Consider the following 19,679-nt stretch of genomic DNA (forward strand, 5'->3'; position numbering starts at 1 on the left):
GGATGACTTTCCACAAGAAAATGACAGTTCTCAGAAGTGTTTAACAGCCAGTCACTCCGCCCAGGGAACTCTGGGAATTGTAGTTCTGTGAGAGAAATAGGGGGCAGGGGTCTCCTAACAATTCTCAGCACCCTTAACAAACTACACTTCCCATGATTCTCTGGGGGAAGCCATGAATGTTTAAAGTGGTGTGATACCACTTTAACTGCAGGATGCAGATGGGGGGGGGCAGAGAGAAGAAATAATAAATTAATATTCAGCAATCTTTATTTCAACATGCTCCTGTTCATTTAATTGTGAAAGTTTTTAACCATCATTTTGCATGCATATTTCATGCCATTTTTAGAGATGGTTTTGGGAGATACGTTTGATTAAGTGGCGTATAAATATTGCTAAATGAATACATAAATGTTGACACACTAACATTCTTCATTTCAAAGATTTCCAAATCTTAAAAAGCAAAGAAGATTGAAGTTTATGTTCAATACGCTCCGTCACCAGGAGGATTAAGCTGCTATTTTGGGGGCAAATTAAAACGGCAGTTACACTATTTTAAAAAGTTTTCCAGGCTGCCCCCCTCCTTAATATTACTGTGCAATGGTGTTCTGTCCAAATGTAGATAATGCGAATGATTAGAAGCTCAGTTGTGACAGGGAAATTATTCCATTTTTTAAAAAGCAGCTGCCTCTTGTTTTCTGACCTTTGTTGTTTCGCCCCTTAAAAATCTATCTGGATTTTCCTTTCCAGGAGAACGTTCATTTTTGGCCAAAAATGTGTGGAAAATTCAAAGAGCAGCACTGCAGCTAACGAACACGCAAGACATACAGAAGAAATCTGCTGTTGTTTTGCTCACAGGAGGGGAACGAACAAGCAAATCTCCCGCGATGCAGAGATAACGTTGGGAAACAGATGTCCCAGGTCAGTAGCTATCAAATGAAAATTTATTAGTTGCCGTAATAAACAGTGGCTGTAAAAATGCAAAGAGGGAGTCCCTTTGATTCCCATTTCTCTCTCTCTCTCGTTTTTTGGCTGTTCATACCCCCTGCCAAAAGACACCGACTTTGTCATATGGAATGCGGCTGAGTAAATTGAAGTGATTAAATTTCCCCTTTCTGAAATAAAGTCTGGGGGAGAGACCAGCATTTGTGTCTGACTAATCCAGAAAGTCTGTCGAAGTCTGTCTTTTTTTAACGGGGTGGGTGGGGGCCCACGGCGACACGGGGGCAAGGGTGAACGAGCGGCTCGCCGGCAGGGACATGGTTAATTCCCTGACTCCACCCAGATAATTTGGAAGGGCTTTACATTGAACCTGATTTCCGAGTCATGGCAGAAGTTCAGCTTGAGCGGCGCAAGGCAGACCAGCAGCTCTTCGCAGAGGTGAAGCCTGGAGCTTTGCAGAGAGGGAACTTTGCAGGTTTTTGTTCCCTTTGGCCTGGGAGTGCTGCCCGTGAGACAGGTGAGGATCCGGTGCCCTGGATCTGCCACCGAAGCTTCTTCTGCGCCATGGTTCTTGGGACCGGCCGCTGAACTCCTGCCATCTTCACTGATGCCACCATAGAGAGCCCACATTTGGTGACTAGCTGGTGCCACGACCCACCTCACGGGGGATGCTGTGAACCGTGCTTTTGTCCCCATCGTTTTCTCTTCCCCCAGCTTCTTTTTTCTTTTATCCCACTCCCCTCCAAAAAGAGAGAGAGAGAGAGAGCTGTTTCCCCTCCTTTTGCTCAATCTGCGCTTGGCAGCAGCAGAACTGTCAGCCGCCTGAATGATCTGATTCTTGCCTTGCGCCAATTTATTCCTGGCCAGATGCAGTGGATTCTGTTCCTGTTGCTGTTATTCGTAAACTCCATGGAAATGCTCGCTCAAGCCAGGAGGAAGAAACGAGGTAGGGGTCGCGTCCGCTCGGTCGGTCGGTTTCGCCTTCAGAGCCGCGCAGGGCTCTGCGCTTATTCGCACGACGCGGTGTCAACCCGGGTCGATTTCGGTGCTGAGCCGGTCTTGCGAATTCCGCAACAGGTGTTCGCAATTTGCCGTCCGTTGTGCTCGATCCCAAACTGCTCTGGCAAAATCTCTTTTTTTAATTTAATTTTTAATTTTATAAAGTAAATACACAGATACCCCCACTATCCCCTATCCAAGAGCAGAGCAGTTATGGAAAAACATTTCTCCAGAGCTGAAACTGGGAGTCCAGAGGAGACCACTTCGTGGAACTCTCAGTTGAGATTTTTTTCCTGCTGAGGCTTTCGCTTATTTGGTCAATTTTTCAGACAAAGCTATAGTCCATGCTTTCTTATTGCCACAAGGAGATTTGCATGTATTCAAAACTCTTCCAGGTTGCAGCTATAAGCTCCTGCTAAAAAATTATCAGTTTCTTAGAAGGTCAATGCCCTCACCTTGAGATATTGTCAATAATGCTAGTCTGGGAATATTTTTTCAAGGCAGGGCAAGAATTGTTTGGGATGCATGTTCAAGATTTAGTCAGCCACAAGGCTTTAGGTATGAACCAGCTGGTCCTGTGGTTGATTCAAAAGACCAGACAAGGCAGAAATCCCCCCTATCACACCCACCCCAGTTTTGCCCCCTATCCAGATAGCTCTGGATAGGATAGAGTGGGAAGGAGAGGACATGAGTGTCACCCCGAGACCCAGTAGGTGAATCAGGGCAGGGAGCAAGGACAGGCATTAAGAGGTCAGAGACATTTTCTTTCAAGGTGTTATCACAGAGGCCTCACTGATGGTTCATCATCACTTGTCCTCACCCACCTTTTGTGCCCTGCTTTCATCTGCAATCAAATAGGTCGTGCAGGCTGGCAGGTACTCCTGAAGAACCTGTTAGTGGGATAGGTGGGCACACCAGCCAGGCCTAGCTGATGGGAATGAGGGAGGCCGTCTTCTCGCCTTCCTCCGTCTCCCGAGGGCTCCCCAGAGAAGTAAAATCCCAGCTCCTGGGCTCAGATCTGAATGTTGCCCATTCTGAGCTGAGCATTGCTCCATCTGAAGCATTTGCAGGGCAGATGCTCTGGCAAAGGTGCTGTAAAAAAAATGCAGCTTGCGTTCTCCCAGACCAGGTGCGTCACCTGAAAAACCACACTTGTGTGACTGGGTATCTCTCGTTCCCAAACGATGAAGTTATCTAGGGTGTGTGTGTGTGTGCATGTGTGTGTGAACAGGTGGACAAAATCAGATATCGCACAGGATGGAAGTGAAAAGCAAATGGCAAATGGTGGGTGGCAAACCTAAAAACAGAGGGTTGAAAAGGACGCAGAAAAGGGTGATTTCAGAATCATAGAATTGTGGGAAGGAACTCAAAGGGTCATCTAGTCCAACCCCCTGCAATCACAGCTAAGAGAGTTGGGGACCTAGACCCGAGGAGAGTTAAAATCACATGGGGCTTTTTAATTGAGAGAGGATATGATCAGGGTGTTGAGAAAGCACACAGTTGCCTTTCTTTCTTTGGTAGTATAATTTGTTCTTGTGGCCACTTGCTAAAAGAAATTCACCGGTAGGTGGCTCAAACAGAACAAAGAAAGGACTTCATGAAAACGCACAGTTAGCTTATGGAACTCGCTGCCACAAGAAGTGGTGATGTGAGCCACCTACTCAGGTGGTTTGAAATAGGATTGGTTCCGCTTGTGAAGGGTAGGGCTATCCAGTAAGACCAGTTGCCCCGCTTGTGAGCTTTGTAGATTTTCCTGGCTGTCCCCTGTTGGAAACTGGATACTGGGTGAGATGGACCAGCCTTGGTCTGATTCAGCAGGGCTTGCTTTCATTGGTTCCCGCAGAATCCTATGGAAATATCCTGAAGGAAATGATACCCAATGTTATGCTCTGTAGATGTCAGAGGGGATAGCTTCCTCGATGGAAGATTTATGTTCCTGCTGAGGTACTTTGGTGTTAAATCAGACACCTGGGGTGCTCCTGGAAAATACAGACAATGGGCAGGTGTTAAAGGGATACTGTGAATAGTTTGGGATAAGCATTGCTGTCTCCCTGGACAGAAAGATTGGCATAGAGCAGTGGCGTAGCGTGGGGGGTGCAGGGGGGGGCGGCCGCACCAGGCGCAACATCTGGGGGTTAGGGTTAGGGGGCGCAAATCCACGGGTTAGGAGGTGCAAATTACTTGCCTTGCCCTGGGTGCTGACAACCCACGCTACGCCACTGGCATAGAGGACACCCGTATGGTGTGTGATCTCTTTCCATACACTGCAAAATGGTGCAATAGAAGCATCTTGAGCATAAAGGGAAGGAAAAAGGAATGCAATGCCTATTGATGATGAGAGACTGATGATATTAGGAGGAATCATAGAAGGAAACAGATGCCAAATGCTAAAAGAAATTAGTATACCAGAAGTAATTGCAAGGGGTGTGTGTGTTATTTGTTCATTTAAATTCATTACATTTATTCCCTTCCTTTCCTGCAAGGAACTCAAGGTGGCCTTGTGTACTTCTCCTCCTCCCTGTTTCAGCCTCACAACAGCCTTGTGAGGTAGGATAGGCTGAGAGGCCTGAGAGGCAGTCAACAGCCCAGTGAACTTCGCTTGGCCGACTGGGAATTTGAACCCTGGTTCTCCTCTCCCAGGTCTGAGTTCGACACTCAGTACACCACCACTGGATCTCTAAAGTGCAGATACATTTATCAAATTCATGGAATCATAGATGCATTTAGTGAGTCAGGTAGGGACTGGGAGAGATGCTCTCCTATGGCGGCCAGGTGGTTTGAGATGCCCTTGTCACCTGCAAGGCTGGATTTCCGATGGGGAATCTGGTTAAGTCATACTTAAGTCCACTGAAACCAATGGATTTAAGTCAAGCTGGTGGAACTCAATTTGGTCAGATACAGCCCAATGTGAATATTGTTTCCAGAGGCATAGCATGGTGGGGCCAGGGGGCGGGGCACATTTTTGAGGGGGCACAATCATGATGGGCATGGAGCCCTGGCAGCTGAGGAGCAGCAGCAGGCAGGTTAGTTTATTGGGCAGGTGGATGGAGGCAGCAGGCGAGGAGCCTGTTGGAGGTAGAATCCGTTCACCCTCTGCATGGGCTCCACATGCCCCACCCAGCATGTGCCCCAGCCCAGCTGCCCAGTCCACAAGGGAGGTGCAGCACTTGTCCTGCCCCGGGCACCAGCAAGCCACGCTATGCCACTGATGGTTTCAGATAGCAATCGTCACGACCTTCTGTAATACAGTGGTACCTCGGGTTAAGTACTTAATTCGTTCTGGGGGTCCGAGCACGATTTCTGTTCTCATCCTGAAGCAAAGTTCTTAACCTGAAGCACTGTTTCTGGGTTAGTGGAATCTGTAACCTGAAGCGTATGTAACCTGAAGCATATGTAACCCGAGGTACCACTGTATTATTCTGCCCCAGGGAATTTTTTTGCCTCTTCAAGCTGAGCAGAGCAGAAGAGATAATGATGATGATGATGATGATGATACAATTTTATTTTTTTATTTTTTTATTTTTATTTATTATTCATTTTATTTATACCCCGCCAGAGCTGGGCTCAGGGCGGCTAACACCAATAAAATCACAGTGAAAACATAATAGGGGGAAGAAGAACAAAACCCAATTTAAAATACAGGTTAAAATGCAATTTAAAATGCAGCCTCATTGTAAAAAGTAGCTGATAAATCAAGACCATAAGGGGAGGGAAACATAAGGGTCAGACCGAGTCCAAACCAAAGGCCAGACGGAACAACTCTGTCTTCCAGGTCCTGCGGAAAGATGTTAAGTCCCGCAGGGCCCTGGTCTCTTGTGACAGAGCGTTCCACCATGTTGGGGCCAGTACTGAAAAGGCCCTGGCCCTAGTTGAGACCAATCTAACTACCTTGCGACTTGGGACCTCCAAGGTGTTGTCATTTGTGGACCTTAAGGTCCTCCGCGGGGCATACCAGGAGAGGCAGTCCCGTAGATAGGCTGAATGGACAGTGAAATTTGCGCCGGGATTTCCCTCCAACTGCAGTTGCTGCCTGTACTGCCAAAGTACATCAGTTTGCAACGAGCTGCATGTTCTGAAGGTAGAATTGCACCCACAGCAGACACAGTCAACCAACACCCAAAACAAGAAGAACACCATTCGTGGGGGACAAAGAGACATTCAGAAAATATGCTGGAGAGCCAGTGTGGTGTAGTGGTTAGAGTGCTGGGCTATCACTCAAAAGACCAGGGTTTGAATCCCCACTGAGCTATGGAAGCCAGTGTGGTGTAGTGGTTAAGAGCGGTAGTCTCGTAATCTGGTGAACCAGGTTCGCTTCCCCGCTCCTCCACATGCAGCTGCTGGGTGACCTTGGGCCAGTCACACTTCTCTGAAGTCTCTCAGCCCCACTCACCTCACAGAGTGTTTGTTGTGGGGGAGGAAGGGAAAGGAGAATGTTAGCCGCTTTGAGACTCCCTAAAGGGAGTGAAAGGCGGGATATCAAATCCAAACTCTTCTTCTCTTCTTCTTCTTCTTCTCAGCCTAACCTACCTCACAGGGTTCTTGTGAGGATAAAAAGGGGAGAAGGAGGAGAAGTGTGTATGCCACTGTGAGCTCCTTTGGAGAAGAAAGGTTGGGCTATAAATGAAATAAATATTGCAAATATATCTTAAAAACTCCACTGAGTTTTCATGGATATCAGAGAGTGCGAAGCGATCAATTGGGGTCAGAGGACAGGTTGCATTATTTTATTTGATGATGATGATAATTTATTATTTCTACCCCACCCAGCTGGCTGGGTTTCCCCAGACACTCTGGGTGGCTTCCAACAAAAGCTTAAAAATACATTAAAACTTAAAAATACAAAAAATACATTTCATTTGATTATGAAAAAACCCCAATAAACCTCGAACAGTTTACAAACAGAATAAAACAATAACTGTATTTATCCCTAGAAACAGTTAAAATGGCTATTTAAAGCATTGAAATAATAACTACAATCCGTGGTACGATTAAAACACATGCAAACGTTCCAAATATCTGGGTAGACTTTTGCAGGCAAGAAAAAGAGTTCAGTGAAGGAGTCCATCGGCAGGGAGTTCCTATGTGTTGTGGCACAAAAATGTTGGTTTTTTCCAACCGTGGAAAGGGCACTAGGCAGTGGCGTAGCGTGGGTTGTCAGCACCCGGGGCAAGGCAAGTAATTTGCGCCCCCTAACCCGGGGCAAGGCAAGTAATTTGCGCTCCCCCAGATAGTCCCTCACTCTCTCTCCGCACCGCACCGCACGCCTGGCACCCTCCCCTCCACAGTGGGCGGCGACCCGGCGGCTCGGATCGGATTCGCACAGCCAGCACTGCAGTGAGAGAGAGTGAGTGAGCCAGGTAGGGGCAGAGAGCTGCGAGTGTGAGCGCCCCCCCCCAGATGTTGCGCCCGGTGCGGCCGGGCCCCCCTGAACCCCCCACGCTACGCCATTGGCACTAGGTGGTACCTAATGCCCTATCCACATTTGGAAAAGAGCACAGATAGAAGTGGTGGGGTGGGCACATAGAGAGTCAGGCTATCATCTCTACCAGTTGCAGCTTGGAAATGTGTGTTCAGCCTTTAAACTGTTTGCTGAGCCCAGCTGTGAGGAAGTGCAGAACCCTCTCCTATTTGGCACAAGGCAAGCGGGTTTGGCCACCACACAAGGATGCGGGTTTAATCACCTTTTCTTCCTTCCTTTTTCCCTTTGCAAACCCTCTAACCCAGTGGCATAGCGTGGGGGGTGCAGGGGGTGCCGGCCGCACCGGGCGCAACATCTGGGGGGGGGCGTGCTCGCACTCGCAGCTCTCTGCCCCTACCTGGCTCCACGGGTTAGGGGGCGCAAATTACTTGCCTTGCCCCGGGTGCTGACAACCCACGCTACGCCACTGCTCTAACCTCTCTCCTCTCCTTCCCGCAGCCGCAATCGCGTTCTTCGGATCTGTGAGTTGAGCCCCCTTAAATGACCTCTGAGAGGGGGGGCAAGCTCAGTTAGGCCCCCTCCGTTCCACTGCAAGCCAGACTTCATGATGGTGGCAAACATGGCTTTTGGAGAGGAGCAGGTGGAGAGAGATGGTTGTCCATGGAAAAGTAAACAGACGGAAAACAAAAGGGATACAGCAGAGCATATGAGATACTGGAGAACTGGACGGATTTGGCGGGTTTTATAAGAACCGGATGGGTTTTGTGCCGTCTGAAAGGTTTGAGCAATACTTGGCATTCAGCGTACGGAAAAAACCATCCTCTCATTAGAGCTGCTTAGGCGCTGTCATGCTCTCAGTACAGGGCATGCAAGGCTTTGGCCGGCCCACTGCTGGGCAAAAGCTGTCCAGGTCTGAATGGCATTGTCCGGTCCAAGAGCTAAGTCCTTTTGCCCCATATTCCCCCTCCCCAGTAGCAAAAAAGGAGAGGTTTCCCTGTTGGAAATCATCTCATTTGAAAAAGCATCTGCAGAAATATTGCAAAGGCCTCAGTTTGCCAGTGATGGGGGATTCCCAGACGATTCAGGATATTGTTATTCACAATGCAGCACTTTTGAGGCATGGCTTTACATGTGAGAATAATAATAATAATAATAATAATAATAATAATAATAATAATACTTTATTTATACCCTGCCCATCTGGCTGGTATTCCCCAGCCACTCTGGGCGGCTTCCAACAAAACACTGAAATACAATAACCTATTAAACATTAAAAGCTTCCCTAAACAGGGCTGCCTTCAGATGTCTTCTAAAAGTTTGGTAAAAGTTATGGCTTATAATGTGAGGATGAAGTTGTTTGTGGGATCTTTGAAACATGGGGACCTAGCCAGATGCACTGGTTTTAAAATTCCCCATGGCTGTGTACACACCATATGTTTAAAGGACATTTCACACACACACACCCCCAAGAATTTTGGGAACTGTAGTTTGTGCCCCACAGAACTAGAACTCCCAGATTCCCTAAACAAACTACAGATCCTAGGATTCCTGAGGGGGTGTATGCTTTAAATGTATTGTGTGTAAGCAGCTAGATATGCAGGAGACAGGGGCATTGCTGGGTAGCTAAAGAGCTCAAGGTTCGGATCTGCCGCGCGAAGGTGCCTTAATGTATACAGGACCTCCAGGCATGGGCTAGAGGAAGAAATTCAATGCAGGTCACATTCTGATGCAAACCTACCTAATAGACAGTTTTCAAAACCGTATGTGGACCAACACACGGCTATCCTTTGAAATGTATGTTTCCATCCCCAAAAGCTGGGTACCAAAAACGGATGCACTAGGAAAAAGCATTTCTAAAAATGCATATAATTAAGAACAACCACAATTACTATATTAATAAGACTGGATATAAACATGCATTATATTGGGAGAAACTGCATGGGAAAATGTGTAAGTTAGGAAGAGCAGCGCACTAAAAGGCTGCTGAATTTTTGTGAGGACTTTCAGAATAAATACCCAGATGGCGAACTGTTGTGAAAACGTCAACTTAGGGGTGGAATAATGAGAAAGTGAGAGAAACTGAAGACAAGCGATTCCTCCAACCCATTCTGTAAGCAAACTTTATTATTATTATTAAAGTTTTTAAAGAGTAGGGAAGTAATAGGAGATCTGGGGCCCGGCAGGAAAGACTTGGAGCTCTGGACCCCGGTCCACCCCTGGCTGTGCCAAAGATGAAACAATTGGCATGGGGGGAATATGGGTGCCTTGTGGCTCTGGTGCAATGCAGTGAGGTCTGGCAAGAGGCGCACAGGGCCGAGGGTGGACAGTTATGGGATGCTTTGGTGCCTAGTGCCGCCCACACACGCCATTCCGAAAGGGAAGGAGAGGCTTGTTCGTCGATCTACTAGAACGCAGGCACATTCATGGCAGTGAGGGCAAAGCAAATGGGTCAATTTTCGGTTTCTTTCAGTTTCTCCTTTCTCCAGTCCTCCATTCAGTCCTCCTCTTTCCAACATCAGCCTGCAATTTTTTTCTTTTTTTAAAAAAAGTCTGCATGAAAATTTAGCAGCTTTTTAGTGCTGCTGATACGCACATTTTTCTATGTGCTGTTGCCTAAGGGACCCATGCTTGCAAACCAACGTTCCCTAATCTAAAGCAGTTTTGCATGGTGTCTTCCCTATTATATGTGTTTCTGTGCACGCTTTACCCCGGTTTGTGCATTTTTGAGCACGTCACTTGGCTGGGGAAACGCATTACACAATACGGAGAAGGGCGGATTTTGATGTGCAGCTATGTTTGGGTTTGCACATTGCTTTCAAAAGTGAAAATTAAACGCAAACTGGGTCAAATTTCTCCTGTCCCTCCCCATCCTGATGGTTAGCCCAGAGTTAAAGAATCATGGCTGGGTGGTAGCCTGGAATTTTGGGGATGAAAGCACACTGGGAGCAGCTCATCCTACATTTCCGATCACATTCTGTCCATCCTCAAAGTAGCCATTGAAGGTTGGCCCTTAATCTACCCATTTCACAGATGGAGAACTGAGGCTGCCGGACTTGCCAAAACCACTCAAGCCTGTTGATGACTTAACTGACATCTGAACCTGAGATTCCCCTGCTATCATCTGCATGGTCTTTCTTCTCAGTTTCTGTTCTGCACCTCCGGGTGGGTGCGGCCAAGCGCTAGATGCTTGAACCAGAGCAGGCTCCAGGCCAGGGACTTAAGCCAAAAAAATGCAGGCCTTGAATTCGAGTGGCGACAATTCCAGACGCAAAATGCTTTCAGTAAAACCCCGGCTTTCTCGGAATTCCTGCATGTGAGGGATGAAAGAGGTGGCAGGCAGGCTGGTTTGGGGGTCGGAGCGGAGGCTGTGGGTCACAAACCTCTGACTTGGCTCTGCCCAGCTCCGGTTGCAAAACAAAGACACCTGTTTGCGAAACAGATGCTTCCAGAAGCTGGAGGGGACTGGATGAAGGGAGGAGAAGGAATGCATCCAGGGACATAAGCAGAGAAAGAGCCTGTGCAGTCTAGTGGCTAGAGCGTTGCATTAAGACCTGGGAGACCAGGGTTCATCGAAGCCACAGACATCGCAGTGGCGTAGCATGGGGGTGCAGGGGGGGCCCGGCCAGACCGGGCGCAACATCTGGGGGTTAGGGTTAGGGGACGCAAATCCACGGGTTAGTGGGCACAAATCCATGGGTTAGGGGGTGCAAATTACTTGCCTTGCCCCGGGTGCTGACAACCCACGCTACGCCACTGAGACATCGGACTATCAGCGCTGAATGAATGTCAGATCGTAGCAGAAACTGTCTTTGTGTGTGCACAAGGGATTCTGAACCGTCTCTCTCCCTGCGGGCTAGGTAGGGATTATTGGAAATATTAGGTATTTTTGTTGTTGTTATTGTTTAGTCGTATCTGACTCTTCGTGACCCCCTGGACCAGAGCACGCCAGGCACTCCTGTCTTCCACTGCCTCCCACAGTTTGGTCAAACTCATGTTGGTAGCTTCGAGAACACTGTCCAACCATCTTGTCCTCTGTCGTCCCCTTCTCCTTGTGCCCTCCATCTTTCCCAACATCAGGGTCTTTTCCAGGGAGTCTTCTCTTCACATGAGGTGGCCAAAGTATTGGAGCCTCAGCTTCAGGATCTGTCCTTCCAGTGAGTTAAAGGTAAAGCGACCCCTGACCATTAGGTCCAGTCGTGGCCGACTCTGGGGTTGCGGCGCTCATCTCGCTTTATTGGCTGAGGGAGCTGCCGTACAGCTTCCAGGTCATGTGGCCAGCATGACTAAGCCGCTTCTGGTGAACCAGAGCAGTGCACAGAAACGCCGTTTACCTTCCCACTGGAGCGTTACCTGTTTATCTACTTGCACTTTGACGTGCTTTCGAACTGCTAGGTTGGCAGGAGCAGGGACTGAGCAATGGGAGCTCATCCCGTCGCGGGGATTCAAACCGCCGACCTTCTAGGCTTTGTGCTTTAACCCACAGTGCTACCCACATCCCAGTCCAGTGAGTTAGGTATTAGTAGTCTCAAATATTTTTCCGTGGTCTGTAGCAGTGGCATAGCAAGGTTACGTGGTACCTGGTGCAGAAAATTTCTTGTCACCTCCTCCACACACATTGAATTTTTATTTATTTATTTTGGGTTTGACTTTATTTCTGTGGAGCCAAAGCTGTTGACCTATTTTTTAGTGCAGCCAGAGTTGTTTAGCGGAGATCGCGTGCCTTGCAACGAGGAGTCTGCCTGCCGCCCTACAGCTGAGGGGGTGCCGCCGGGCGGGTACAGTTTCAGAAGCGGGAAGCATCCGCATGCCAAAGCCACAGCGTCTCTCGCAGGCGTTGAGTGCCAAACAGCATTTTGCCACCCCCCTCGGAGGTGACACCTGGGGGAGACATCACCCACAACACCCACGTTGCTCCATCTCTGGTCTATAGCCTGCCCTTGTAGTGGAAAGAGAGGAAGAGAAAAAACCAAATATGTTGAAATTTCCCCATCATTCCCCAGATTAATTTTGAGCCCCATTAATCAGCTAGAATCATGTCTAGGACCCTCGTACCTACAGGACCGCCTTTTCTGGTATGTCCCACGGAGGACCTTCAAACAGAAACATCTTGGAGATTCCGGGCCACAGGGAGGTTAGGCTGGCCTCAGCCAGAGCCAGGGCCTTTTCGGCCGTGGCCCCAATTTGGTGGAGCACTCTGTCACAAGAGACTAGGGCCCTGTGGGATTTGACATCTTTCCGCAGGGCCTGCAAGACAGAGCTGTTCCGCCAGGCATTTGGCCAGGGCACAGTCTGACCCCCTCCTTTGGTAATCCTCACAGAACTCTAGCCCAATGGTTGCCATTAATTTGGCTCTGAATTGATTTTAGAATGAATTGATTTTAGAATGTCTTTCAATTAATTGATGGTGATTTTATATAAACTGTGTTATTTTTACTGTTGCTAGCTGCTCTGAGCCTGGCTTTGGCTGGCAAGGATATGAATAAAATTTTATTATTATGTTTAGTTGGAATCTCCTTTCTTGTAACTTGAAGCCATGGGTTCGAGTCCTACACTCCCAGAGCAGTGTAGGTCCATCTTCCATGTGACAGACCTTTAGATTTTTGAAGGTGGCTCTCATATCTCCTCTCAGTCTCCTCTTTTTCAGGCTAAACACACCCAGCTCCCTCAACCGTTCCTCATAAGGGCTTGGCTTTCAGACCCTTGATCATCTTGGGCACACTTTTCTGCATACCTTCCAGCTTGTCAACATCCTTCTTAAATTGTGGCGCCCAGAACTGGACACAGTATTCTAGGTGGGGTCTGAACGAGGCAGAATAGAGTGGGGCTATGACTTCCCTAAGGGACGTGGGTGGTGCTGTGGTCTAAACCACAGAGCCTAGGACTTGCCGATCAGAAGGTCGGCGGTTCGAATCCCCGCGACAGGGTGAGCTCCTGTTGTTCTGTCCCTGCTCCTGCCAACCTAGCAGTTCAAAAGCACATCAAAGTGCAAGTAGATAAATAGGTACCGCTCCGGCGGGAAGGTAAACGGCATTTCCGTGCGCTGCTCTGGTTCGCCAGAAGCGGCTTAGTCATGCTGGCCACATGACCCGGAAGCTGTACGCCGGCTCCCTCGGCCAGTAAAGCGAGATAAGCACCACAACCCCAGAGTTGTCCACGACTGGACCTAATGGTCAGGTGTCCCTTTACCTTTTATGACTTCCCTTGACCTGGACACTTTGGTTGATGCAACCTAAAATAGCATCAAATAGAGATTCGTTCACTCGCCTGGAGGATAAGGCCTCAAGGGGACTACTAGCTACAATGGAGATGTTCCACTAATTCCACTGTTGGAATAGTAGATTTTGGAACATTCCTTCAGAGGGGAGAGCTGCTGCACTTAGGTCCTGCTTGCACCTGGTGGACCACTGTGAGAACAGGAAGCAGCTGAGCTAAATGGGCCTGATCCAGCTGTGCTTTTCTTGTTTGGTAGGGGGCAGTCAAATCATTTAGCTGCAGCTTTTTCTCTGACATGTTACATGCAATGATTCTGAGGGGTTTGGTGTGTGCATGGGGGGGGCACATGCAGACAGTGCATCCTCCACCCCATAGACTGAGGATCGGACACAAGAAAGAAGTTAATAGTTAATCTGTGGAACTCACTGACACAAGGTGTGGCTTTGCTGGCTTTAGAAGTGGAATTAGATTATTTCAGGGAAGAGGAGATTTCTCTCCATGGCTAAATTAGCCATGATAACCACATGGAAACTCCAGAACATCCAACCTATAAAATCCAGCAGTGGGGAGCAGGGCTGTTGCCTATTCACTTCCTACGTTGCAGCTGTCCACTCTTGGAAATAGGATACTGGGCCTATAAGGACTACTGACCTGATTCTGTATGGTTCTCTTTGTGTTCGTAGAACTAGCCATGCACACGAACTTGCATGGACAAATCTGCCTATTTCACTTTCTCTCGCTTTCTAATCCTGGAATTCGTTCTCTCCATATCTGCAGGAATTCACAATTCTTCTTCCAAAAAAATCAATTTAAGAAAAGCAAGCAATGTTATTTTCTCTAATCAATGCCTTTTTGCGTATACTTCCCAATAACGTCGGCACTTTTGTACACATCGTTAGGTTGTCGAAGTGCATTGTAAAATTCAGAAAAGTTTAAATTCGGCAGGGTGTTTCAGCTCATGGCTGGTTTGAGAAGTGTGAATTACCTATTACGCCTTTAAAACGCAAATTTGCATTTCTACCCATACTTACTGATATCCCTTTCTTTGTCTGGGAACAAACTAGGATGAGTTTGCTGCCCTCAAGTCACACTTTCTCATGAGGATATGAGACAGGCCGCCTGCAGGTGATTGTAAGAGGGAGATTTCAAATGGTTCTGGTGGAAGGATAATTTTGAGGCTGAAGGACATGGCAATGGATGCAGCAGCCACACCTGTGATGCCTGGACCTTGGGCTGGTGTGGGAAGTTGCGCCAGGCTCATGCGCCAGTCTGAGAGACATTGCAGGTGGGGCTCCCGCAACATGTGTACTTTCAATGCGTAGATGTGAGCCCTTTCTGAATGCCTATGTTCTTCCGTAGCTCAGCTGTACAGCACTGGTTTGGCGTGCAAAAGATTCCTGGCTCAGTCACTGAAATGCCCAACAGCACAGAGTTAAGCTATGGAACTCCCTCCCACTTGAGGCAGCGATGGATTCCAACTACTGGCTTTGAAAAGGATTGAGCAAATTCATGGAGGAGGAAGATGCTATCAATGGCTATTCTTTCTCCCTTCAGTCTTCTCTTTGCCAGGCTAAACATGCCCAGCTTCCTCAACCACTCCTCATAAGGCTTGGTTTCCAGACCCTTGATCATCTTGGTTGCCTTCCTCTGCACACATTCCAGCTTGTCAACACCCTTCTTAAATTATGGTGCCCAGAACTGGACACAGGATTCCAGGTGATCCAGACAGAATAGAGTGGGACTATGACTTCCCTTAAGGGATGTGGGTGGTGCTGTGGGTTAAACCACTGAGCCTAGGACTTGCCGATCAGAAGGTCGGCGGTTCGAATCCCCACAACGGAGTGAGCGCCCATTGCTCGGTCCCTGCTCCTGCCCACCTAGCAGTTCAAAAGCACCTCAAAGTGCAAGTACAGAAATAGGTACCGCTCTGACGGGAAGGTAACCGATGTTTCCGTGCGCTGCTCTGGTTCGCCAGAAGCGGCTTAGTCCTGCTGGCCACATGACCCGGAAGCTGTACTCCGGCTCCCTTGGCCAGTAAAGCGAGATGAGCGCCGCAACCCCAGAGTCGGTCACAACTGGACTTAATGGTCAGGGGTCCCTTTACCTTTATGACTTCCCTTGATCTGGACACTAGACTTCTGTTGATGCAGCCTAGAATAGCATTAGCCTTTTCGCCGCTGCATCACACTGTTGACTCATGTTCAGCTTGCGGTCCACCAAGACCCCTAGATCCTTTCCACAGGTACTGCTAGTAAGCCAGGTGTTCCCCATCTGGTTCTTCTTGCCTAAGTGCAGAACCTTACATTTGAAATTCATTTTGTTAAGGTCATTTTGAATCCCGATTCTGTCTTCTGCAACATTGGCTACCCTGCCCAGTTTGGCATCATCTGCATCCCCTCAATTCTTTCATCCAAGTCGTTAACTCTCTTTTCTTCAAAGTGGGGTCACTTTTAGAGGAATTGCTTAAGAGTTTAGACCTCATGTGGGTTCGTGGCTCCACACAGTGTAATAATAATAATAATAATAATAATAATAATAATAATAATAATAATAAAAATTTTATTTATACCCGCCCTCCCTGGCCAGAGCCGGGCTCAGGGTGGCTAACACCAATAAAATCACAGTAAAAACATAATCGGAGAAAAAAGGGGGGGGATTTAAAATACAGGTTAAAATGCAATTTAAAATGCAGCTTCATTTTAAAGTAGCTGATAAATCAAGACCACAAGGGGAGGGAAACATAAGGGGCAGACCGAGTCCAAACCAAAGGCCAGGCGGAACAGCTCTGTCTTGCAGGCCCTGCGGAAAGATGTCAAGTCCCACAGGGCCCTAGTCTCTTGGGACAGAGCGTTCCACCACATCGGGGCCAGTGCTGAAAAGGCCCTGGCCCTAGTTTAAACCAATCTAACCTCCTTGAGGCTCGGGACCTCCAAAGTGTTGTTATTTGTGGACCTTAAGGTCCTCCGTGGGGCATACCAGGAGAGGCGGTCCCATAAGTACATATGTGTAGGATCTTTCCAACATTACCTAGTAACCCATTATTTGAAACCCAATTAACTCACTCCAGCATCAACGCCATTAGGGCTATCATTAGACTTGCAGAAGAACACCCAGCTGAAAACATTGAAACCAAATGTAGAAAAGAAGGCCATAGTTCAGGGGGGAACATCTCTTCTGCATGCAGAATATAGGAGCCAAGTCCTATGGGCTTTGTGGGTTTCAGCCCCCACAATAAAATATTGGAGGGTCTGGGCCCCCCAAATTTTATGGGCATTCCCATTCAAGTGGTGTGTGCGCACCGTGTCATGTGATCGATTATGCAGGGCGGGACTTACCTGGGTCCCCACAAAAATTATTCAAGTTTGCCCCCCAGGTGCAGAAAGTTCCATCCCTGTCATCTACTAGTAGGCTGGAAATGTCCCCTGCCTGGAAAGCTGGAGAGCCCCTGTCCCTGCCAAAAGCAGGTTAGGTGCTTGAGAATATGGAGAGGCAGTGTGGTATACTGGTTAGAGCGCTGGACTAGCACACGGAAGAAACCAGGGTTCAAATCCCCACTCAGCCATGAAATTCAGTGGGTCCCCTTGGGCCACTCAGTCTCCGCGTAGCCTACCTCAAAAGGCTGTTGTGGGGATTAAATGGGGAGGAGGAAAACTGTGCAGACCACTTCGAGCTCATTGAAGGAAACAGTGGGGTATAAATGTAGTAAATGAATAAATTGAATGAATGAATGATTAAAAACGAACTTTTGTGATCTTCTAACCAACACAGAAAGGTAAAGGTGTCAGCAAATGCAGCCAATTTCTGCATTTCTGAAGATTTAATTCGGATTGCTCTACTCTGGCTCCGCGTTGTTGGAAACAATCTTTTATTGATTACAAAAAGCAAACAAGGCTTTGAATGGAATACCGTATTTTTCACTCTATTGGACGCACCGGACCACAGGACGCACCTAGTTTTTAGAGGGGGAAATCAAGGGGGAAAATATTATGGGATGGATCGTGCTCGCTGCCCGGGCTTCCTCTTTAGCCTTGCGCAGCCTCCCCCCAGCTGGAGAGATTGCGCAAGGCTTTTCTAGAGGAGGGAGAAGGGACTGACTGACCGCGTCAGTCCCTTCTCCCTCCTGGGGAAAAGCCTGCAAGAGCCGCACGAAGCTTGTGTGTGGCTCTTGGGGGCTGTTCCTGCCTGCCTCCCCCCCTGCATTCGCTCCATAGGACGCACAGACTTTCCCCCTTAGTTTTTAAGACGGAAAAACTGTGTCCTATGGTGCAAAAAATACGGTAACTACCTTACCAGGACAGACGTGTTCTGAAATTCTTACCGCTTGGTCAGAATCCTACAGGGGCAGCAGTTCATATACTGTGTCGAAAGAGACAACGGTCAACTTTTGAGTGGAAAAGCACATTCTGTCCCCCCCCCCCCCAGAATGCAAGTTCACCTGCATCCTAAACCCCACTCCCCTGGGGTTGATAGGCCTTGTTTCTGAGTAGACATGGTTGAGATGTGCTGCCATCCTGCTGGTTCTGGTGCAATCTTGGAGCTCTTTTGAAATCTACAAGTTGCTAGAGCAGTCGTTCCCCCACCCCCCGGATTCCATAAACTAACCCCCAACCCACCCCTATTAAAAAATAGCAATTTGCACGACCCGCTAAGGAATGATAACGCAATAAAATTCAAAGCAGTAATGGTCAGTTGCACCTTTGTTCAGAATCCAATGAAAACAATTTAATGAATTCAACAAAACCGATGCACTTGATGCCAGCTTTTCAAAGTCTGATAGTCATTTATGCTTCCAGAATCCCCCCTGCTGCACCTTTGCCTCTTGGTCCCCCCCCCCAGGTAATCCTAACACCCCCAAGGGGCGCTCCACCCACTTTGGGAACCACAGAGCTAGATTATCGAAAGCCCAACCAGGGGGATTCTCAACCCATCATAGCCAAAAGCAGTTGGTGGGGGGCACAAGTGAGATGATGCCACTCACTTTCCTTTTTTTAAAAAAATAATATTTTTATTAAGATTTTCCATAACGTTCCAAAAAGAAAAAAGAAAAATACAAAAAAGAATAAAGAAAAACAGTTAAAAACAATTCAATTTTTCATAACATATCTTGCATTTGCTTGTTTCCCGGACCTCCCCACACCTCCCCTCCTTGTATTCAATTTATTTATTCAGCAAATCCTTTCCCTCTTTACTTTATCCTTATCTTGATCTTAATATATTATACCTTTAAATTTTCACCTGTTAACATTCCGTTTTTGCATATTCCTTCGTACCGTTGTTACTAAAAACCCCTTAACCTCGATCCAACATCATTCTAACATCCATTAATTTTATAATGTTTCTGTAAATAGTCTTTAAATTTCTGCCAATCTTCCTCCACCAACTCTTCTCCCTGGTTTCGGATTCTGCCGGTCATTTCCGCCAATTCCATGTAGTCCGTCACCTTCATCTGCCATTCTTCCAAAGTGGGCAATTCTTGTGTCTTCCAATACTTCGCGATGAGTATTCTTGCTGCTGTTGTAGCATACATAAAGAAAGTTCTATCCTTCTTTAACACCAATTGGCCAACCATGCCCAGGAGAAAGGCCTCTGGTTTCTTCAGGAAGGTATATTTGAATACCTTTTTCATTTCATTATAGATCATCTCACTTTCCTTTTGAACAGCGAGCATCTGTTCTGGTTTTGGAGAGAGGGAGGGGCGAGGCATGCAGAGGTAGGTGCGGCAGCAGGAATTGGTTCTGCTGCTGTGCTTGCACCATGCCTCACCCTACGCCCCATCTCAGGAACCAGCATCACCCCTTGCCCCACTAATAATAATAATAATAATAATAATAATTTATTTATACCCTGCGCTTCCCAGTTCAAAAACCGGGCTCAGGGCAGCTAACCAGAAATTTAAAACACTTTAAAACAATTATAAAAGCAGCATAAAATACAGTATAAAAACATGAATAACAATGAAAATCAAAAATCAATTAGATAATCCCCCGGGGCTAGCTGGCTGAATTGGTCCCACTTGGGCCAATGAGGAGACCAGGGGAGAATTAGCTGTGGGGTCTCAGAGCGGGTGATCTTCATAAGAGCGGAGGGGGAGGGAAGGAAGGGGAATAAA

The 19,679-nt window shown here is 47.6% G+C and overlaps 1 protein-coding gene across 2 annotated transcripts in view; it reads left to right on the forward strand.

Moving 5' to 3' along the window:
• Positions 1–1,318: 1,318 nt before the first annotated feature.
• RSPO4 (R-spondin 4) overlaps positions 1,319–19,679 on the forward strand; it is a 65,398-nt gene continuing 47,037 nt past the window's right edge. Inside the window, exons 1-2 of one of the 2 annotated variants that reach the window (XM_083447680.1) lie at positions 1,340–1,456; positions 1,807–1,885. In XM_083447680.1, the coding sequence (XP_083303806.1) occupies positions 1,807–1,885 (79 nt within the window). In that variant the 5' untranslated portion in view covers positions 1,340–1,456. Of the gene's footprint in view, positions 1,886–19,679 lie in introns of both variants that reach the window. The other variant, XR_014512870.1, reaches the window with a different exon arrangement.

This window comes from Podarcis tiliguerta, assembly GCF_965153285.1.
Source record: "Podarcis tiliguerta genome assembly, chromosome: 6".
In the NCBI taxonomy this organism is placed as follows: Eukaryota; Metazoa; Chordata; class Lepidosauria; order Squamata; family Lacertidae; genus Podarcis; species Podarcis tiliguerta.